Below are 22,491 nucleotides of genomic sequence, written 5' to 3' on the forward strand. Positions count from 1 at the left end.
CCAAGTTGGAACTCTTCCAGAACTTCTGATGTGTTTTTCCTACAAGAACAAATCAGGGCCATGTGGCAGGTTTTACCACTTGTCCGGGGCCGGAGTTGACAGTGAACACCTGCCTGCCTAATCCATGCTTTGAAAATGTATTATTGTATGAATACGTCCTTCCAGCAAACAAAATACGAACAATGTAGAAGCATGGAAAGTGAAAAACCGAGTCTTTCCACTCCATGCCTCTCTCCACCCGTTCCCTGGGGGAGCCTGGGAGATGTTCTGCTCATCACATCGGCACACCCGGCTGGGGCCTGCGGGGCACACAGCTTGGAGCTTGCTTTGCCTACCAGGGTACTGGTGACATCATTTTGTACTGTGCCTATAGGGCTGTTGCTTCCAGCTCCATCCTACTCTGGAGTAGGAATATCTCATTTATTTACTTAAATGATATTAAATAGTGTGCAGGGTTTTTTTTAAGATTTATTTTTTTTTATGGTTTGAGAGAGAAAGAGAGTGAGTGGGGAGAGGGGCAGAGGGAGAGAATCTCTAGCAGACTGCATGCTGAGTGCGGAGCCCAAGAGGCAGGGCTCGATCTCACGACCCTGAGATCAAGACCTGAGCTGAAACCAAGAGTCGGACGCTCAACTGACTGAGCCACCCAGGCGCCCCAAGAGTCTGCAGGTTTTTTTGCCGCTAAAATTAATGCCGCAGCGATGTATGTGTATTATAGCGTGAGCATCTCTGTAGATACGTCATCGCTAAGTGAAAAGGCAGGTGCATTTTTAATTTAGGAGGACAGTGCTACATGGCTCCCCAAAGACATTTCACGATTTCCTATTCTCACAGAGTGATGAGAAGCCCACATGTGTGTTTTCCAGAGCCTTGCACCTGACTTTACTACTCCCATGGTGCTGTAGGAATGGTGATCACTTCAGGGGAGCATTAGAAACCCAGGTGTGCAATAAGGAGAAGGCACTTGCTTATGAAATAGAAGGCACGGATTCCTTTCTTATCGTTTGCAGAAGAGGAAACTCAGGGAACCACAGAGAAGTGGATATTTCCCTGGAACTAAAGCTCCTGAGTGTGTGCAACCCCGTTTGCAGGCCTCCGCTGGTTCATTCTCATGCGTGGTGTTTATTAGGAAAAGCCGCGTCCCTCTTACAGGAAGTGTGTTGTGTACATGGTGGTGGTTTCTTGAAAATCTTGAAGATCTATTTTTGCCCTCAGGCTCCGTCTTTGCTGGCGTTACTTCTGCCAGCCCGCCTGCCCTGGGCTGCACGGGTGCTAATGGGAGGGTGAGGTGACCCTTTTAGGTGAGCCCTTTCATCCCAGCACCTGGAAGGGAGTCCAGATTCGTACAGTCCAGATTCGTATAGGCCTGGCCTCCACATAAACCAAGGACAGACTTGGGGAACATGGGATGCCCACCTGCACACGCTCCAGACCGTCCTGCTTCTGCTGGAGTTTGGCATGCGCACTGTTGCCGCTGAGTGGGGTCCTTCCCTCCTGCACTGTCTTCACCCTGGGCCCCCTTCCCCATCTGCAGCCTGTTTGCTGGGGGTCAGAAGGCCATCCAGTCAGGGCCCAGGGGATCCTGGCCAGCCTGCAGAAGGTAGAACATGCTCTCATATTGAGATCTCACGATGACCTTGTTACACACACACACAAGTTTGTATGGGAGAAAGGCCCTCTTGGGGGACAGGACTGTGGGTAAATTTTAGGATCTTTCCTTTGCCCTTCTGCATTTTCCAGTTTTTCTGTAACCTGCATTATTTTTTAGATGGAAAAGAAAAAAAAGCTCCATTATTTGTGAATCAAATAAACAGGAACTCACTGTACTAAAGTGGAACTCCTCACCTTTCAGGCACTGTGAGGCAGCCCAGCCCTGACCATAAGTCCCCTGAGTGTCTTCCGAGCAGCAGAAAGGAGTGCCTGCTCCTTCAGGGGTCCAGGTCGAGGGAGGAAAGTAGCCAGTTCTTCTCAGGCACATCCTAGCCCCTCGGTGCCCACTGTGTGGTCATGAACCGAGCTGAGATGGAAAGTTAGTGGCTCCCACATCTGTGAACCTGGCAAGGTCTTGGGGGGCCACTCAGCTCTATATGGTGCAAGCCCCCCCCTACCCCCAGGCCACTCCTTCTGCCAGAGCAGGCAAAAATGCACAAATAGGATCATGTTCTTTAATCTAACGAAGCAGGGGTCAACCAGGGGTCAGGGGAGATAGGGAAGAATTTTTAGACCTACTAGGGGAACTTTGCTGAAGGGGTCTGTAGCTTTGCAGGGGCCCTAATCTTAAACCATGTGACTTGATAGGAGTCACACCCCTTCCTTGGTACAATCCCATCCCCCCCAGCACCTCCCACAGCGACCTTCTTGCACTATGTGTTTGCTGGGTTACCCCAGGAATGTGATACTATTGTTCTCAACCAGATGTTTGGTTAGGCACGTGGTTTATGAAGCTCCTTTAGATGCATTTATCCCCCTATAGGTCTGTAACGTGGATTTGTAGGTTTACCTGCTTTTCCAAAAGCAGAAACCAAAGTTCAGCTCTCTTTTGAGACTTCCCAGAAGTCACATGGACAGCAGATGGTGGCTGGGACAGCCTCCAGCCTCGGTCCCTCCGTTTGAGGCCCCTCTCAGGCCAGGCCCAGCCCACCTCAGCAGCCACTCTTCCTTCAGCCCCTTAGGGCTGAGGTACAGACAGGTGTGTATTGAGATTAGGTTTGATACTCTTTTCTTTCGAACTTGGTTTTTCAGGGTTTGAAGCTCTGAAATCTCTGTAGGGCTTTTGAGCTTTTCATGTTCTGTGTCAGTTCTTCAAACCCAACTTTTCTTTTTTGAAAGAACAAAAGCATCCCTTAGGCAAGGAGCTGAATCAGTATGGCACTGCCATGTCTTAGAGAAGCTGCTGGATGACACTCTTCCAGAACGCTCCATTCACTCATCTTAAAACATGGCGGCGCTGGGGCTCCCATGGCTGCCCTGATGTAGCTGTGGTCAGGAAGCCCACAGGTGCACAGATCTTGTCTTTTCTGCAGGCATGAGCTAAAATCTCGATTGTCATTTAAGTAAGGCGTGTCGTCCTTGGACCAGCTTCGTGACTGAGGAAGCCCATGGAAGGACCTTGCCCAGAGGTCCTACAGGGCTTGTCTTTCTTTAAGAAATACTGTGATGTTTTTCTTTTTTTTTTTTTTTTCCAGATGTAAACTTGATTTTGTTGAAATTTGGGGGAAAAAGTATAATGAGAAAAAGTCATTTCATCTATGGGATTTTTAAATTCCCTGAAACCTTATTAAATGCACAGCCTCCCAGATTTGTTAACAGATTACTTTTTTCTCCAAAGGAAAAGGCCGGATTCAAAGGCCCCAAACCGGGCTGCTCTTAACATTCTTTGTCTTTGGTCCATGCAGGTTAAGCGTCAGATGTGTCTGTGGTAGTCGGGGGTCCAGTGTGGCTGCTCCTCTGGGGCCTCTATGGGATTGGGAAGGCAGGGCAGCCCCTGGGCAGTGGTGGGCTTTGCAGCCCGAGCTGGGCTTGGAGCCGGCTGCGTGCGTGCGTGCGTGCTGTCTCGGGGGCCGCCGCCGCCACCTCCGATGCATTCAGTGGATCTTCCATCCGGGACCCTGTGAGGGCTGCTTTCCCACAAACTCAGGAGGACCCTTGCAGCCTCTGTCCCCCAATGTGAAGCTCGTGGGGAGACCGGCAGGCATACTGGCTGGTCCCACGTCTCTGGAGACAGGTGTGCCTGCCAGCTTCTCTGTGGTGTGGGAGGGGGGTGCCGTCTGTATTTGGGGCCGGCAGGAGTCGGGCTCGCCTTCGTCTCTAAGTCGGATGGTTGCTTATGCAGTGGTGGGCTTTACGGAGGTGCAGGGGAGCCCTTCCTGGGGCCTTGGACCCAAGTTTGGCTTAGGTGATTGGGGATGTCAGGGCATGGACGTCTCCCCGACGCTGGGGTCTGGCTTCCTGCTGTGGGAGGTGCAGGGGAACCTGGCCTACGCTGTTGGGGTGGCACTCATGCTGCGTCTGGCCCAGCAGCTGTTTGGCCTGCATCTGTGCGTCTGAGACAGCCTGCAGCACTGGTCTGGATGTCCCCTGAACAAACGAGTGTTTCTGCCACTGGAGTTCTCCCCCAGCCCCCCAGACCTCACCCCCGTGGCAGGTTCCACTGGCAGAGGCCCTGGATTGACACCTGGGCCTCTGCCCCCCAGCTCAGCTTCCTCAGCGCCCTTGGGCCTGGCCCTCAGCCCTGGGCTCTTCCCTCCTCTGCTCCTGCCTCCAGCCTTGTTCCCCAGGTGTCCTGAAATAACATTTCCCAGTCGCACACCTTTCTCCCTACTGGTGTTGCCTATGAGATAGAATCCAGATCCTTGGGGCCCGTGAAGACGTGGACCCACTGCAGTCTCACTTCTCCTTCCAAGCCAGGCTGCCTGTCCTTGCTGCCCCCACCTTGCACCAGCCCTCGCCTTCTCCATACGCAGCAGTGCTTGGCTAAAGCATCCCGCTTTGAAATCTCTCCCGGCACCGCTGCCGCGGTTGCATCCTTGGCCGCACGCCCACCCCACGTTCCCTTTGTGTGGATCTGCTGCGTGGTTGCCACACATCCTGTGTCTCGTCTGCCTCTTAGCTGGCACTTCCACCTCGGACCTACCTTTTCAGGCCCAGCAGTTTGCTGACTGCCGGTACACAGTAGGAGCATACTTTGTGGATAGGGACCATTGGGACCCGCCCGCCCTGGGGCAACCTGTGCCAGCCGCTGGTGTTTTGCTGGAGCCTAGTGACGGGCTGTCGCCGGGCCTGGGCCATAATCCCCTCACGGACGGGCAGCTGTTGGTGCCACCCTGTTGGCTGACGTGGCTAGACGTGAGCCGTGCGGGGGTGTTCCAGTAACTGGACGCCGGAGGAGCTGCTGCCGACACAGTACCCAGCGTTGGAGCCCCGTAGGGTCCCTAGCACTGACACCTGGCCGCTGGGGATCCCGGTAGTTACGTGAAAACTCTCCCTAGAGGACCGCGTAGTTGACAGTGAGGAAGAGACTCCTAAGTGCCTGTTTGCAAGACAAGTTTAATTTTAGGTGACTAAAGCTCCCCAGCAGGGTCACAGAAGGGCGCCTCATTTTGGAATTTGAGGTGTGACGTACATTATCCCGTGCTGTGTGCTCCTTGGCCGGGGGCCCAGAGAGGCAGAGGGCTCCTTCCTTTACATAAGGCCCCTTTAGCCTCACGAGAGGGTGCAGACGGAGCCATGCACCCATGCTCCCCACCCACCCAAGGCAGGAGCCACAGGGCCTGTGGGCTGTGCCGCTGTATCTGCGAGGCCGGCTCCTGGGCACATGACTTCTCTGTCCCCTGTGAGAGTCGGAGAAAGGGCAGAGGTCGCTTTAGCCCCCCCAAGCCCCTCCCTTTTCGTGTTGTCTGTTTCGGGGGCCGGGTGGGGTCAGGGTCTGGGGCCCTCCTGTGACTGGGGCTTGAAGGTGGCCCGTTGGTTGATTCTGCAGTGCTTTTTATGCCGGGCATCATTCCAAACATGTTGGGATTTAATCTTTGCAGTGAGGCTGTGAGAGGGGAAAGATTGATTTTTACCCCCATTTCGCAGATGAGGAAACTGAGGCTAAGGGAGGTGAAGCAACTTGCCCAAGGACGCACAGGCAGACAGGAGTTGAGCTGTAATTTGAGCCCAGGCCACCTGGCTCAGGGGCCTTGTTCTGACCATGGTGTCCCATTGCCCAAGGGCAGAGGTGACCTGCAGGCGGGACCTGGCCCACGGATGTGTTCCAACCCCACAGTGGTTTGATTTATTTATTTTTCATTGAGGTAGCTGTCAGCACTAAAGGTCAGGAGATGACACATAAAAATCTCGTTTCTGGCTTTCCCTGGCAAGTCCGCACCTCTGAGAGTTCTGGCCCAGACCCCATGGAAGCCATCCCCTAGAGGTGAAGGAACATGTCCAAGGCCGCCTCGCTCAGGAGGCTGCCCCCTGAGGAGCCCCTGGTCAGTCTGAGGCCTCTGTAGGGACAGGGGCCACCATGGCTTTAGCAGGGCATGCCTGGGGAGAGGGGTCCCAGGGCTGGAAAGGAGTAGCCCAGCCTGTCCACTAGAAAAGACAGTGTGAGCTGCACGTGTGAGCTCTGTATGTAATTCAGACTTTCCTAGTAGCCACATGATAAAAGGCAAACACGAAGCAAAGAGAATTAATTTGTGATATATTTTATTTAACCCAGTTTACTCCAAGTACTATCATTTCAACATGCAGTCAATACAGAAAATTATTACAGATATTTTACTTTTTTTTTTTTTTTCATACCAAGTCTTCAAAACCTGGGGTGTACTGGTACTTTGTAGCACACCTAGGTTCACGCCAGCTGCATTTCAAGTTCCCAGGAGCCCCGCGTGGCTGGCGGCCAGCATGTTGGGACAGCGCAGGAGTAGACCTTTCCTGAGTCAGGAAGGGACACTGTGCAGGGGTCAGCCTCAGAGGGGCTGTCCTGCCCCATCTGACTCCAGCTGTGTCTTTGAAAGAGTGGACTTCCCTCTTCTGGAAAACCTGGGCAGTAAGCCTCTGTCTACAGGCTGAGGGGGAAAAGCAGGGGCACCTGTAAACCAAAATGCTAACGGTGGGGTTTTCTTCCAATAGTGAACTCGAGGGGAGCTTTTGCTTTGTTTTTGGCTCGGCTCTAGTCAGAATGTTTTTTCTAGTGTGTGTAAGTTTACCACTAAGATTATTTTATATTATATACATATCTCAGTGAAAAGGAGAAAGGCTGAAGGGAGCATGCACCTCACTCCCACTTCATTTTTGTGACACCCTTGAGTGCTTAGGTCTCTCAGCCTGGTTATTTTTACTCTCTCCAGCTTCACCGGAGTAAGAAATTCTACGACGAAGGTGCTCATAGCAACCAGCTCGCCCACACCCCACATTCCCCCCCGTTAAGGTATCATGCTGACTGCTTTGACTTGCGATGAAAATATTGTGACTAGTCACTGAAAATATTGTGACAGGCCAGAGAATTTAGGGTTACCGTGGAAACCTTCCCCATTCATTGTCCTCAGTGAGGTGGGCTTAGCCGAAGGTGCCTCAGCAGGACGGCCTGTTTCCCTTATGTCACTCCTCTGTGGCTCCCCAGTCAGTGGGCTGTGGGGCAGATCCAGGCATTTTGGGGGGGGGGTGCTGCCAGGTGGGGCATCTCAGTTCACCCTGTCCTGTCTTCAAGGCTGCCTGAGAGCCTGCAGTGTGAATGTGTGTGTGTGTAAGTATGTGTGTATGTGTGTGTTTTGTGTGTGGTGGGGGACACCAGGAGCACTGCAGAAGTGACAGGTGGCTGTCGGCCTCCAGAAGGTCACTTATGGACTGACAAGCGGGCAGGCCCGTTGTGGAAAGAACCAAGCCCAGCCTCCCCTCTCCTAAAACCGGCCTTAGGCTTCATAAAGCCGGAAATAGTGTTTGAACCCAGGTGACTGGGAAGAGCCTCCTTCTCCCCTGGACCACAGAGATGCAGCCTGAGAGACACGAGCCTTTGCTTTCTGTCCTCCTCTCATGACTCTCTTGTGGCTCTGGGGTCTGTGTGCATGAGGGGCTGGGGCTATGGGACTCGGTCATGGCAGGGGGCTTAACCTTGCTGGGCCGTGCAGGGTGAGAACCGGACCAAGCAGTTTGCTGGAAAAAGAAGGAAGGAAAAAAGTAGCTGTGGGGAAAGTATGCTTAATTCTGATCATTTTGATGATAACATAGGAGGGGGCATCTCCCCCAATCCAGGAAAACAGCCTTTCTTTCCTCGGGGACCTCTCCCGTCTGCTCTCTTTGGGCAGTTGAGAGGACGGTGCAGGGACCCGTAGTCTAGTCCATTTCTCAATACTCCGAAAGAGCTTGAGGTACCCAGGCAGGCTCTGCACTCAGCCGGCACAGCCCCAGGCAGCTGGACAGCCCTCGGCTCTGCTTGGCCCTGCTGCTTCGAGGCAGAACCGGCTTGGTTGCTGGGTCTGAGGGTAAGTCCCTGCTCCTTCTCTCTCACTGCGCAGGGCCCCCGGACTCCGACAGCCCTCTCTACCTCCCCTACAAGACGCTGGTCTCCACGGTTGGAAGCATGGTGTTCAACGAGGGGGAGGCCCAGCGGCTCATCGAGATCCTGTCCGAGAAAGCTGGCGTCATTCAGGACACCTGGCATAAGGTGGCTCCACCCTCCCTGCTCTCCCCTTAGAGCTGGCGAGCTGCAGTACTCGCCTGGTCCTGGGGCCCCAGCCTCCCCTGAATGATCCCGTTGGGCTGGCCGCAAGCGGCTTGCCAAGCTGCACAGAGGTCATAAAATAGCCTCCGCTTGCCTCTCGGCAGAACCCTGCCACCCCTATTCAGACACAGGCTGCATGACTCACCCCAAGTTCACTTCGGCTTCTACCCCAGCCCAGCCACAGAGACAGGAAGGCCGTGACAGGCCAGGGCCAGGCTCTGTGTTACACGCGCCTGAGGGGGAACACGGGAGCTGCGGCCCAGCTGGCTTGTGGCCGGGGCTCGGGTGCAGAACAGAAGGTGTAGGGATACACTGCGTGGGGGGGGGGGGGGGCCCTGTGACGGTCTTGGAAGCACCTTCCTCTGCTGTCCCACTGCCACTGGGGGCCAGCTCAGAGGCTTGCACCTGCCCTGTGGTGGTGGTGACGAGTGAGCTGCCCCTGGGAGGTGCTGCATGGCACGTGCTTGTTCCTTATTCCAGAGTCGGAACTGTAGGTAATTGTGCTAGAGAATTTTGTGGCACCCTAGTGGTTACTGATGTTGGGGGGTATCCTGAGAGCCAGGCCAGTGACCCCTGCCCTGAGGCCAGTGGGGCTTAATCCCTTCCTGGCCCTCGCTGAGGTGGACACGTCGTGCAGTCACAGGGGAGCTCCTTCCTCAGTGGGCTTGGGGGAGGGAAGGGTATCTCCTGGCGTGTGAGTGACTGGAGGTCAGGAGGACCACTCCTCCAAGGAGACAGGCCCAGACTCACCTCAGGCCACTATCCCCAGAGTAGACCTCCCCTCCCAAGGTCTCCACACTTCAGCTAGCAGCCTGCAGGCTTCACACAGCAGCTAAGGGGTGGGCACCGGAAGCGATGACTCATTGCCCCTCGGTGGGGTAGGAAGAGGCCCTGGCCACCATTGGTCCCAGTTAATGGGAAACACCATGCCCCTAAAAACTAGCCCAGAGAACTGAAGCTTTTGGTCTAAACAGCTCCTAAGTACAGTGGGCCTAGAGGCCTGGCAGCCCGGGTGGCTGAGGTCGGGGTGCCTTTCCCAGAAGTGAGTGGAGTCAGGATAGAACCGGCTCATCTAGAAGCCCCATCCCGCTTGATCAGGGCCCTGCTGTCTCTTGTCCTGGGTCCTGGTCTGATTGCTAGGGCGGGGGGACGTAGCCCCTCTGTTAACACTGCTCTGTGGGCACTTGTAGGCCACTCAGAAGGGCGACCCCGTGGCAATTCTGAAGCGCCAGCTGGAAGAGAAGGAAAAGCTGCTGGCCACAGAGCAGGAGGACGCGGCTGTCGCCAAGAGCAAACTGAGGGAGCTCAACAAGGTACAGCAGCGTGCGCGCCCTGTCCCGAGCACCCCCGGGCCGTGGCCAGTGCTGCCCCCGCATCGTGCGTCGGCCTTCCCGCCTTGGAGCCTGGCTCGGGCCTGCCGGCTGGTGACTGCCCCCCTGCACTGGGGTGTCTGTGGCTGGCTGGGAGCCTGACAACCTGCGGCCGGATCGCCTGTGGTGGCCCTTGGCTAGCTGTGGGGTGGCGGCACCCCCATGACCACGTGTCTAAGAACGCATGGATGTTAAGTTGGGGCTTAGGGCCCTCAGTTTGTGACGGGCTATCTTTTTAGGGTATGCACCCTGAAAGGAGGTTGGGCCCGGTGGATCCAAGGTGGTTTTGTTGAAAATTGGAGCAAAAACTTGTGGGGAGGGGAGTGAAGGAGCTGCTCTCCTCCCCTTTTCTGCTGTCTGTGGAGCAGACCTGCGGGGAAGGGGCTGGCTCCTTAGCATCAGCTGACGGCTTGCCACCCAGGTAACACTTGTACTTCCTGAATGATAGTCATGGGTCCGTGCTGCCGCCAAGGGCTGGGGGCGTCATTCACGATGTGTCAGGACACATGACACAAGGGGCCACTCCCCTCACCCCCGGCCACCCCTGTCAGAACTCACTGGGCTTTGTCCCATGCCTCTCTCTTGAGAGCCCTACGGGGCTGGTTACACCCAGTTCGAAAGCTGTCTTTTTCAGTAAAATTCTGTGGTTTGCTCTCACCCTCCCGCCGCTTACCTGCCTCTTCTGTCTGGGCGGCAGGCCCAGGGAGATGGCCTAGGACTGGTGATGTCCCACGCGGTCTGGCCTTCCTCAGGGCCCCTCCATCTGCTTGTTCGAGAATAGTTGGGAACAAGGTAGCCTGAGTTTCTGACCCCAGTTGGAGGGACGTGAAGTTTGTGCAGTGGGGATGGCAAGAGCAGAAGATGAACCTCTGGGTGGTTACTCTTGGTTAATGCTCCACCCAGGAGAAGAAAAGAAAAAGGCAGGTCTCTTTGGCCTTCCTTAGAGCTTAGTAGGCTTCTGCCCGGTGGGCCCCATCGTCTCTGTCAAGACTCTCCGCATGCAGCCTTCATGTGAGCCCTTCTTGGCTCGTTGGTTAAATGCAGGGGGAGCCACTCGCCCTGCTGCCAGGAGCTGGCTGTGCAGCCTCCCCCACTTGGCTGGTGGTGCGCCATGGGCTAGAGCGGATGTGCCATGAAAGAGGGCCAGCTGGGCAGCACACCAGTGGTTAAGTCTGGTTTTGGGGGGCCTTCCTTCTGTATCCTCTTTCTGGACAAACTGAGAAATCCCTGTGAAATTTGTTGACCTCCCCCCGCAAATAAAGGTCAAGTGATCACAGGAGCGAGCATTCCCACAGCTGCTCAGCCGTGTGGCTGTCTGGCTAGTTCCTTGTGCCTGCCCCCTTGAATTTAGGCTGAGCTGGAGGTGTGATGCATGAGTGGGTGCAGCCTCTGACAGTCACAGTGGCCTGTTTCTTCTCCATTCCTGGGGTCTCCAGCCACCGAGGGCAGGGCAGCGGGTGCAAGGTGGGAGTGTACCCCACAGGAGAGCCCTTAGATGCTGCCCCTCATGCTGGACATTTACTGCTCTCTCTCTCGGTGGTGGCCGCTTGACAAGATTTCCAAAACCACAGTGGCAGCCCACCTGATAGAGTAGTTCCCAGTCTACAAGCTGCAGGGCTCTGAGACACGTGGGGACACCCCCTTGGTGCTCATTACCCATCCTGCTCTGAGGTGTCCAGCCAGGCCCCCTTCCCCTGGCCATACCCTCCTCCCTGCAGCCCCAGGAGGCCCTTTTGGGCTCCTGATTGCTGACGTGGTCCCGTGAGGCCCTCTTTAAGCTCTGTCAGTGGCTCCTAATCCTCAGACCAGAGCTTGCACCCCTGAGCGCCCACTCCATCCGCTCCCCCAACACGTGGCCTTTCGTTGCCGCCCCTGGGCCTCTCCTCCTGTCCCTTCGTTAGCCTCAGAGGCCTTTCACTGTGTAGCTGGTTGGAAATTTTCTCCTTATCCTTGAAGACTCCTTTGGCCTCCCTCCCTTGGGAAGCCTTCCAGAGCCCTGTTTTCTTCTCCCAGATTCTGGAGGTCATCACTGCAAGCATGTGTCATTGTATCTGTCCCCTGTGATCCTGGCCACCTTGCCTGGCTTGGCCTCGCAGGCTGCTTGTTAGTGAGTGGTCACCGAGGCCCAGGGCCAGCACACAGCTCAGAGGAAGCCTTCCCAGCCCTGGGTGACGTATCTCCCCCAGGGCTCCGTGAGGTCAGCTGTAAAATGGGGATCGTGACCCCCATCTTACTGAGAGGAAGGAGTGAGACACCCGCTTGTGTCAGAGTGGATGCACAGTGGTGGCCACCTCTCCCGTTCCGGTAGATAATCAGTGAAGTGTCCCTTGGCGTGGACCTCATGCTCCTGTGGGCTTGCCCCCTGGCCAGGGCCAGGAAGATGATTGTGTGAATGGTGAGGCCATGGGGTCCCAGATGGTCTCAGGGAAGGCCGGGCACCCATAGCAGCTCTGGCGCCCAGCGGCCACCCCATCTGCCTAGCTCCTCCCCTAGCCTCTGATTTGCTCCCGTCCCATCCCCGGGGGACACTCTGGCCCTTGGGGATGGGTCTCCCTGGCAGCCCTGGCCTGGAGAGCAAGAGGATTTCCCACTTCTCTGGTCTCCTGCCTGGGATAGGGATGGGACAGGGCCTGGAGTCTGTGAGATGCTTGGTCACCGTGGTTACCCAGGCTAGTTGGGCCCACACCAAGTAGTTGTCAGCCTGGCTGGAGGCCCACTGGACGGGGAGCACCCCCAGCCCCAAGGGCCTTTCTTCAGTTGTCACTCTGCTTTCCATGGCTTCCGGCCATTGCCATTCTTTCAGGAATGACATAGACTCCAACCAGCCCCTCTCCCTTGACCAGCCCTTCCCACCCTGTGCTCTGCCTCTGCCTGAGGCTTTGGGTCCTCAGGCCCAGCATCCTGTGCTCATTATGGGCATCTGATGCTGAGCAGAGCAGGTGCTCCCTAGGCTGGGTGGAAGGACCGAGCAGCTGCACTGGAGACCCAGGCCCTCCAGGAGTGGGGCCAACCTCCTAGTCATGGTGGGACGGGCATTGTCTCTTTCCCCGCCCCAGCATCAAGGCTCACTGCCTCTTCGGTCCTGATACAAGCCCTCGAGTAGGCCGTTCCGGGGCCCGGATGTCTGGGACCCAGCCTAGCCAGGGTGCCGTCACCCCAGCAGGGCTGAACCAGTAGTCCAGGAGAGCACAAGACCATGTGGCGTGTTTACACAGCTTTCTGGGTCCGCTGCCTTCATGTGGCCAAAGCCTGACATCGAGCCTCCAACCGGTGAGGCCAGCAGGGTTTTCCGGGGACCCCTCGTTGTCTCCTGCTGGTTCTCTATGGTGGTCGGCTTGCTGTGTCTGGGAACTCAGGAGGGAGGCCAGCCCCAGGTGATGAGGTGATGTGTGGGCTGTGAGGACATTGGTCCCGCCGGACAGGCTCCCGCCCTCGCTCGCCTAACCGCCTCTCTGCCCTCCGCGCTCTCCTAGGAGCTGGCCGCGGAGAAGGCTAAGGCAGCAGCCGGGGAGGCCAAGGTGAAGAAGCAGCTCGTGGCCCGGGAACAGGAGATCACAGCCGTGCAGGCGCGCATGCAGGCCAGCTACCGGGAGCACGTGAAGGAGGTGCAGCAGCTGCAGGGCAAGGTGGGCCGCAGCTGGGGGGCCCGGTCAGTGGGCGCTGGAGGATGCTGGGAAGGGGGGGACGGTCTTCAGAGGGCAGGAAATGAGGCTCCCTCGGGGCCACCGTAGGCTGTGGCTTGGTGTCAGAGCACTTAACACAGCTTTATCAGAGGCAGCGAGCACGGAGCGGGCCTGCGGCTCGGGCTGAGTGCTTGCTGCCTGGAGGCTGTCAACAGGGAGGCGGAGGGGAGAGAGGAGACACGTGCTGGGGGTCCCCCCGCCTCAGACGCTGGCACTGGGCAGTTTTTTGTTTTTAATTTTTTTATTCTTATATTATCCCCATACATTGCATCATTAGTTTTAGACGTAGTGTTCCATGATTCATTGTTTGTGCATAACACCCAGTGCTCCATGCAGAATGTGCCCTCCTCAATACCCATCACCAGGCTAACCCATCCTCCCACCCCCCTCCCCTCTAGAACCCTCTGTTTTTCAGAGTCCATCGTCTCTCATGGTTCGTCTACCCCTCCGATTTCCCCCCTTCATTCTTCCCCTCTGCTACCTTCTTCTTCTTTTTTTTTTTCTTAACATATATTGCATTATTTGTTTCAGAGGTACAGATCTGAGATTCAACAGTCTTGCACAATTCACAGCGCTTACCAGAGCACATACCCTCCCCAGTGTCTATCACCCAGTCACCCCATCCTTTCCACCCCACCCCCCACTCCAGCAACCCTCAGTTTGTTTCCTGCGATTAAGAATTCCTCATATCAGTGAGGTCATATGATACATGTCTTTCTCTGTTTGACTTATTTCGCTCAACATAATACTCTCCAGTTCCATCCACGTCGTTGCAAATGGCAAGATCTCATTCCTTTTGATGGCTGCATAATATTCCATTGTATATATAGACCACATCTTCTTTATCCATTCATCTGTCGATGGACATCTTGGCTCTTTCCACAGTTTGGCTATTGTGGACATTGCTGCTATAAACATCGGGGTGCACATACCCTTTCAGATCCCTACTTTTGTATCTTTGGGGTAAATACCCAGTAGGCACTGGGCAGTTTTAAGGGGTCCTCCTCACCTCTGGTGTGGAGAAGGTAGTGCCCTCGGTGCATTTGTCTGTGGGCTGGGACCTCACTGGCCTGGCTCCAGAAGCCGGCTGTCTCTGATGCCCCTTCACTGACTTCCAGATCCGGACTCTTCAGGAGCAGCTGGAGAATGGCCCCAACACGCAGCTGGCCCGACTGCAGCAGGAGAACTCCATCCTGAGGGATGCCTTGAACCAGGCCACGAGCCAGGTGGAGAGCAAGTAAGCTCAGCACCCCCTTCAGACAGCACGAGGGCCCGTGTCTGGGGCTCTGGAGCTGGGGAGGGTTCCCCAAGCCTCCCTCAAGGCTGTGCAGGTGCACTCTAGGTTCTTACTGGATGTGGGGCAGGTGTGGCAGCCTTGTGTGGGCCCCCCACGTGAGCACATGGGGCTGGCGGTGCCCTTGCACACCCACCCCGTTGAGGTCTCTGGCCTGACCCTCCATCCCCCTGTCTGGTTCTGAGTGGCCGAGCCTTCCGGTGCATGGCCGGCATCCTCACACGTGGTCAAGGCCCCAGGGAGAGTTGGCGAGCCCCAGCCTGCCCGGGCCCAGTGTCCATGTGATCAGGGGCCTCTCAGGTCCTGGCCGGTGCCGGCATCTGGACTTCCCAGGGAGCAGATATTTCTTTCATGTCCGTCTTCACAACATCCTGATAGGAGGCTTTTCAAAACTTCTGATGCTGGCCCAGAGTATCAGGGGCTAGCAGAGTGTCCAGGATCAGAGTTTGGTGGGGATATGGGGACCTCTGTAGGCCTGAGCCCCTGGATTCTCCACTGGAGATGGGGGCTCCTGTGCAGGAAGGGACATTTGCCTCTGCCGCACTGGTAGTAAGGAGTAAATACCTCCACAGCCCGCGGCCCGGCTGGCTTAGCGGGGCTCTTGCTCTCAGCCTTGCCTGTCAGGAGCTCAAGTTCCAGGGGTCTGGTGAGCCAGCCGACCCCCCGGGGCAGCAGTGACCTCACCAAATGAAGGGCAGTGTGGCTCAGACTTCTGATTTGAGCATTGCAGTCTCAACAGGCTGGCCCAGAAGAAGCCCCACTGCGTTTTCTTTTGAGTCACACTTTCTTGCCTTCTCTTGACCTGAAGTCTCCCAAAGGGACTTTCTGGGGTTCTGTGTCATCCCCAGAGCATTCCCGGTTGCCGAGAGGGGCGCTGGCAAAGACAGAGGGCACTGGTGTTCTCTGTCCTTTAGCTGCAAGTCAGGTGGGGACACTGTTGGCCCAGGAGCTGGACCGGGGAGGGGAGTCTGTGTCCGTGTGTCTGGTTTTGCCGGGAGCTGGGCGGGGGGCAGATTCTGATCTAAAGGCCTCCTTCCCCTTCTGTCTGGAGGTCCCCTCTGGGTGTGTGTGCGTGCACATCTTTGTCTCCGGCCTGGCCTGTCAGCAGGCTGGGGGTTGGTTGGTGGGGGGGGGGGTGGCTGTGGTTCCTTAGCAGCTACAAGCAGAAGGTGAATGTGGGGAGGGAGGGACGCTCTGGCATCCCCTGTCACGTAGAATCCACTGCAGCCTCCTGAGAAAGCTAGGAGCCTGTAGACCTGTCACTCTGAGGTGGCAGCCACTGACTCATTCGTGGAAGCTCTGCCCTGTGTGTGGCTGGTGGCCCCGGGCCCTGCCCAGAGCTCCAGAGCAGTCCCAAAGGCCACCCACCGAGCCTCCTACCTTCGGCCCCCGGGTGCTGGAGTCCAGCCTTTCCTGTAAGCCCTCCCGTCTTGAATCTTGGCCTTCTAGAGCGTGAGCTGATGGCCCTGCAGAGGGCTTTGGGATGGCCACCCTGGTGCAGCTGGGAAAAGCCAGATGCAGAGAGGTGGGAGCCACCTACGCATTGACCAGCAGAGCACAGCTGCTCCTGGCCGGGCTTCTTGCCTCCACCTGGTCTGCTGCCACCTTGCAGCGTGGTGGGCAGTCTTGTCTGTCCCCTTTGTCTGTCCTGGTACTGGCCCTTGGCTGGACAGTCGATCCTGCCTTGAAGAGGTGTCTTGTGTCCTAGTGAAGGAGGCCTCCTCACACTGGGGAAGGCAGGTCTGGAGCTGCCTTTCTTCTTTTAATCAAGTCTCCTTCTTTCACTTCTGTACTTGTCACAGGTCCTGAGATCCAGCTTTTGCACAGTGTTGAAGGGTCTGTTTGGTCAAGTGCCTCAGCTCCCCACTTCCGGTGGCCTGCGGGCCTAGCTGTGGTCTAGTCGGCGAGGGAAGTGGGGCGCGTGGGTTCCGGCTGGCTGCCCCCTCCCTGCCCTGCAGGGGTACTGTGGCCAGTCAGCCTGCATCTGGAGCTTGTTTGGTTCTAGATCAGGAGTGAGGAGAAGGGGTGCCTTGCCCCCTTTCTCTGAATTTTCAGCTGTTTCTGGGCGGGGTTGCCTTGGAATATTGCCGTGCACGTTTTGCTCTTTGCTCTGTATGGTCCACACACTGTGCCGGTCGGAGAACGTCTTCACCAACACACATCAGAACTCAACACGACTATAGAGTACAAGAGGCTTCGGTAATGGCTTCAGGACTTGGGCAACCACTCGTGAAAGAGCAGGTGCCCTGGAGGGAAGGCGCGCCCTCCGGCCCCCATCACCCAGGGGCAGCTCTTGGGGCTGGCGGGAGCGGACCCGAGGCTGCTTCTGCCCTGCAGTTGGGGGCTGGTGGCTGTCTTGCAGGCAGAACGCCGAGTTGGCCAAGCTCCGGCAGGAGCTCAGCAAGGTCAGCAAGGAGCTGGTGGAGAAGTCGGAGGCTGCACGGCAGGAGGAGCAGCAGCGAAAGGCTCTGGAGACCAAGACGGCCGCCTTCGAGAAGCAGGTCCTGCAGCTGCAGGTGAGTGAGGGAGCCGCCCCCTCGGCGCCCTGCGCACTCCGCCCACTCTGTGCCGGGTGGTGACAGACCAGAGCTTGCTCAGCCACTTTGGGTCATCGCTGGCAGCCAGGATTTTGGCAACGGGCGGCCCATGCATGGCTCGGGCAGGAACGTTCAGCCTGGGTCTCGCTAGTAACAGGGAGAGCTAGGTTGCAAGGAATGGGTGCTTTCAGCGTGGTAAGCGTTGTCCTCAGTGCTCCGTGAGCGTTAACTCGGCTAATTCGCATCCTAACCCCATGAGGTAGGTGCTATTATCTGTAATTACCCGTAAGGAAATCTGAGGCACAGAGAAGTTAAGTAACTGGTCCCAAGTTCACGCGGAGGCGGGGTTTGAACCCTTGGGTCTAGCCCCAGCGCTGTTGGCCCCCACCTGTGGTACCGCCGTCTCTGGCTTCGGGGCTGGGCATGTACTCTTCCTTCTCAGCCTCTGGCTGTGGCCTGGAAGCTCTTGTCTTCCCAGGAAATTGGCTGTTCTCCCTCAGAGGGAGGAAGGTGGTCCCCGTCCCCAAAGTGCACTGGGCAACATCAGCCCAGGGGCTTTGCTGATGCCTGTTGGCCTGATGACTTCTGGATCCCCCAGCTGGCCAGTTTGGGGGCAGGATGACTGGGTGTGGGGAGCCTTGATGTCACGCCTGCTGTGCATTTAACTTTTCGGGATGAGGAGGAAATCCTGTGGGCCCTTCTTCAGTCACAGAAGTTGGGCCACAGCACATGGGACAGTGGGGCTGTCTTGTGGAAGGTACTAACACGACAGATGTGAGGACTGATGCTTGGGTGTGTACAAGGTACTAAAAGGGAACACGGTTTGGATGGTTTGGGTGGAATGGAGATGGATAATTTGGTGTGTGCTGATTTTCATGTAAGGGAGGTCTGCCCCTACCAGTGAGATCAGCACCCCCGGGGTGGGCCTGGCCATGATTATGTTTTAAAGGTTTCTGGATAGTTCTGCTTCTGGGGCTGGAACCTCCACTCTGGCCCCTAGCTTGCCACCATTAACGTGTGCCATTGCTAAAGGACCAAGGCCTCGGCCTGGCTTTCACCAGTAAGCCCCAGATGCTGAGCGTCTCCTGTCCTCCGAGGCCTTGGGCTCCCATCCGCAGCCTGTGGCCACAGAGACTCCCATCTCCTCCCTGACACCAGAGATTCTGGGAGCGGCTGACCACAGGTGGTGAGGGAGGGCGGGGCGTGTGGCTGCCTTCTCTGTGGTCCTGGGGTTGTCCATGAGGCCCCTGGTATCTGCTGGGGATTTCAGAGCCTCAGTGTCCCCATCTGTAACACGGGCATGACCATGGTACCTGCGTCATGGGCCGGATGGGGATTAACCATACCAATGCACACACAATGCCTAGAATAGGGCTTTTCCAGAAAATGAGCTCAGTAGATGTGGACCTTGGAAGGGCCCACATAGGAAATCTCCAAGTTAGACTGGAGGTTTAGGTCGCAGGAAGCCTTTCTGTGTCACACTGATGTCGAAATGGGGCTTTTTCTTGTTTGCAACCACTCTTCTTCACCTGGGGCCCCTCCCCGAGAATTTACGCTTCAGGTGCCGGGGTGGGGGGCCCTCCTGGCCTTCTCCGTGGGTGAGCCGACATCAGAAACCCAGGCGCATTTTATAATGGTTGTTGGGGCGGCTTGGCAGGATGTGAAGAGCTCTCTGTGGTCCTTGGCCTCAGAGCCAGCTGAGGGTCCAGCCTCCGTCCGGCCTCCTCACGGCCCTCTTCCGTCTGCCCGGTCCCCAGGCGTCCCACAAGGAGAGTGCGGAGGCCCTGCAGAAGCGCCTGGACGAGGTCAGCCGGGAACTGTGCCGCTCCCAGACAAGCCATGCCGGCCTGCGGGCGGACGCCGAGAAGGCCCGGGAGCAGGAGCAGCGGACGGCCGGTGAGGGCGGCCCCTTTGGTCCGAGGCCCCGAGCGGGCCTGTAGACCTGCGCCAGATGTGGGTCCGCTCACCGCCCCGGCCCCGCTGCCAGGCTGGAACCCCCACAGTGAGCCAGCCCTGTTGGCGAGTGAGGCGGCATGGGATCCCTGACTCTGCCGCTCGGGGAGTCGTGAGGTGGTGGTAGCGCTCCGCCAGGTGAAGCGTTGGGGGGCGGGCAGGGCAGAGCCGCCAGGACCGGGTGCCAGGGTGGAGCTTATGAGCGCTGGGTGCGAGGGGCAGAGCTTGCGGGCTGGGCTGGGGAGTTGAGGTGTGGAAGGTGCCTCCAGCTGGAGCCTCCCTTGCCACGGGGCCCAGCCTGGAGCTGCGGTTCGGGGTGAGCTGCAGCACCCTGAGGCCTTCGCCGACCTTCTCGACTGCCTCCTTTTGGACCTTTCCGGCTTTGCTGGCTCACTCAGCCCAAGAGGCCGGGTTCAGAAGGTGGGCCCGCGGTCTCCCTAGGCCTGTAGGTGACCTTTGCCATCAGAAGAGCGTGGCGTAGTGGGGGATGCCGAGGGCCCCTGGAGAAATAGAGCAGAGGGGGCCAGTGATGGCTCATGAGTATGGGCTGAGCACTGCCATGGGCACCCAGGGTTTGGCCAGGAGTGAAGCAGAGGCAGCCGGGCCCCGTTCTAGCAGGACAGACAGACACAGGTAGATGGCCATGCATCGACCAGTCACGTAGCGCTGAGCTCTACAGACTTCGAATAGCCAACGTGACCCAAAGCAGGGTTGGTGTGCTATTTCTTTGAAGAGCCATGCATGGGGTCTGTCACAATTGCTCAGCTCTGCTGCCCTAATGCAAAAGCAGCCCCAGACAAGGTATAAACAGACAGACCTGGCTGTGTTCCAATAAAGCTTTATTTACAAAAGCAGAGAGTGGGCCAGGAGTAGCCCTTGGGGTAGTTTGCTGACCTCTGAATGGGCCAGGTGTGGCTTTAGATTGGGTGATCAGGGAAGCCTGTCCGAGGCAGAGGGAATGTTCAAGTCAAGTCTGGGTGACGGGAAGGGAGGGGCTGGTCTCATAAAGACCAGGAAGAGGCAGAATGGCCAGCGTAGGGCCCCTGAGAATGGGAATGAACTTGAACTTGGCCTGTGTAAGAAACAGATGCATAAGGTAGGTGTGACTGGAACAAGAAGGCAGTTGGCCAGTGTGGGGCCAGAGGGCAGGGCCCAGGTCACCCCCCTCCCTGTGAAGTTTGGGTGCTGGGTGGTGTGGTGGGAGCACTCAGCACCCTGTCTGGGACGGAGATGGCATGAGCCCATTGTACTTCCGGATGCTTTGGCGCTGGGTGGAGAATGGACCAAAGGAGCAGGAGTGGCTCAGGGGACCAGGGCTGGAGCTTTTGCAGTCATTCTGTTCAAAGGCAACAGGCTGGGCTCAGGCGGCCCCAGGGGTGCTGGTGAGCCAGGGAGGGATTTGGGAGGCGGTGGATGTGGAAGCCACAGGCCTCGCTGGCCTGTGAGAAGTGGGGGGCACGGGGAAGTGGAGCAGCTGGACTAGGAGACTGGGGGTGCTGGCGGGAATGCTGGCTTCCAGGTGCCCGAGCAGAACTCGGCTGGTACGAGCCAGTCTCCCAGAGAACAGATGTTTAACAACTCCGGCTGGAATCCATTTTAGATTTCCAGCATTTTTCCAGGAGTGATCTGAGGGCATCATGTGTCCTAGAGAGCAAAGGCTTTGTCCTTTGTGTCCATCATGTGTCCTAGAGAGCAAAGGTCCCTAGAGAGGTACTTTGTCCATCAGCTAGTAAGATGCCCCAATGGTCACAACTGTGTCTTAGCAGCCTAGGCACACAGAGGGGCCAGGGGAGGGAACCCTGGGTGCTGTGTGCAGAGGAGAGGTGGTGGGGGTGTCCATCTTAGTGTTTCCCGCCCCTATCCACCCTTGCTGTCCTTTCCCTCAGAGCTGCACAGCAAACTGCAGTCCTCCGAGGCGGAGGTGAAGAGCAAGTGCGAGGAGCTGACCGGTCTCCATGGGCAGCTCAAAGAGGCAAGGGCCGAGAACTCGCAGCTCACGGAGAGAATCCGGTCCATTGAGGCCCTGTTGGAGGCGGGCCAGGCCCGGGACACCCAGGCCGCCCAGGTCAGCCTGTGGAAGAGGAGGGAGAAGGCCACAGTCCATCCTGCCGAGTAGAGAGGGCTGACAGTGGATGGGGCCCTGTCCTGACTAGTTGGCACGGGGGGCTGGTCTCACGGTGACTACAGCGCTTTCTGTCTCTCGTTCCAGGCCAGCCAGGCGGAGCAGCAGGCCCGGTAAGTGGAAACGGAGGGCCACAGCCTCAGCCTGGGGCAGTCAGGCCTTTTGATGGGGCGCACAGACCCCTGACAAAGCCGCCACAGGGGCCCTTGCCTTTCTCCGCTCCCTCCAGTGGCCCTGAGGACAGGGAACAGACCTGGGCAAGAAAGAGGGTCATCCTTGCAAAGAGCTCCTTGCCTCCTCTGGAGGAGCGAGACTCATCTGTGTGTGAGTGGCAGGTGCCTCAGCCGGGGGGGTTCTAGACCTTCTGCTTCCTCCCGTCTGTCCATCCATCTGTGTCTTGGACGAAGGACTAGCTGGTCAGAGGGTCTCCAAGGGGAGGGTTATACACCCAGATGGAGAACCCGGGTTGGGGGAGAGGGGTCACTCGGCTTTCTGCCCAGATTTGCAATGTCGGTGCAGTTGGGAGCTAAGCCACAGGATTGTGCACAAGGTAACTTCAGTGCTGACAGACCTTGTTTTCTCTCGGCATTGGTGAGTGACCCAACACCGGGCTGTGCTTGGGGGACTGTTCGTTTGCTGTTGCTAAGGCTGGAGCCGACACCTGGGGGGAATGGCTTGAGTTGGGGGGCTCTGAGTCCCTGGCCGTCACCTCTGGAACATCCATCCCTGGGCAGATGGCCACAGGCTTGGGAGCTGGGTCCTGGCTGCCATGGCCAGGGCTCCACAGGGTAGCCACCGGCGGAGAGGCATGAAGGGTGGCCTAGACTGTCAGCTGACAAGGTTCCCTGGGCGGCTGCCAGTGAGTCCCCTCCCCTTTGCCTCCTCAGGCCCTGGCCCTGGTTCTTTCTTAGCTTCAGGCTCCATGTTTGGGGGCTGAGGAAGGAAGCCAGAGAGCCCAAAATGCTTTGTGGAAGACCCAGAACCAAGCTCTCCATGTCCGTTTCCCAGTGTGCGGCTTCGCAGAAAGCTCAGGTGGACTTCGTTTCTCGTGGTATTTGTTGGAGCAGAGAGGTTGTGTTTGATTAGGGTTTTTTGGGTTTTTGGGGGTTTTTTTTGCTTTTGTATTTTAAGATCAGATTCTTGGACCACACAGGGAGCACACAGCAAATGTGTAGGGTGCTTAAGTCACCTTGCAAATATGGTTAATCCTAATTTTTTGCAGCGTGCAGATGTGTTTAGCAGAAATTGGTTTTTTAAGTGTTCTGAATTTGTCAGAAAATTGTGTCTAGGTCAGGCCATCCTGTTCTGGGTGGAGATGAGTGATCCCAC

At 57.1% G+C, this 22,491-nt stretch overlaps 1 protein-coding gene across 8 annotated transcripts in view; it reads left to right on the top strand.

Annotated features, from left to right (window-relative positions):
• Positions 1 to 22,491, top strand: part of RRBP1 (ribosome binding protein 1) — a 63,586-nt gene that overhangs the window by 28,714 nt on the left and 12,381 nt on the right. For all 8 annotated transcript variants that reach the window (XM_064572789.1, XM_064572791.1, XM_064572790.1 and 5 more), the window contains exons 3-10: positions 7,998 to 8,146; positions 9,394 to 9,516; positions 13,047 to 13,199; positions 14,375 to 14,493; positions 16,913 to 17,066; positions 18,845 to 18,983; positions 20,927 to 21,105; positions 21,250 to 21,275. In XM_064572789.1, the coding sequence (XP_064428859.1) occupies positions 7,998 to 8,146; positions 9,394 to 9,516; positions 13,047 to 13,199; positions 14,375 to 14,493; positions 16,913 to 17,066; positions 18,845 to 18,983; positions 20,927 to 21,105; positions 21,250 to 21,275 (1,042 nt within the window). The remainder of the gene's footprint in view (positions 1 to 7,997; positions 8,147 to 9,393; positions 9,517 to 13,046; positions 13,200 to 14,374; positions 14,494 to 16,912; positions 17,067 to 18,844; positions 18,984 to 20,926; positions 21,106 to 21,249; positions 21,276 to 22,491) is intronic.

Source organism: Mirounga angustirostris, unplaced genomic scaffold (assembly GCF_029215605.1).
Source record: "Mirounga angustirostris isolate CCGP_5_RB_7025 unplaced genomic scaffold, mMirAng1.0.hap1 SCAF_10, whole genome shotgun sequence".
NCBI lineage: Eukaryota > Metazoa > Chordata > Mammalia > Carnivora > Phocidae > Mirounga > Mirounga angustirostris.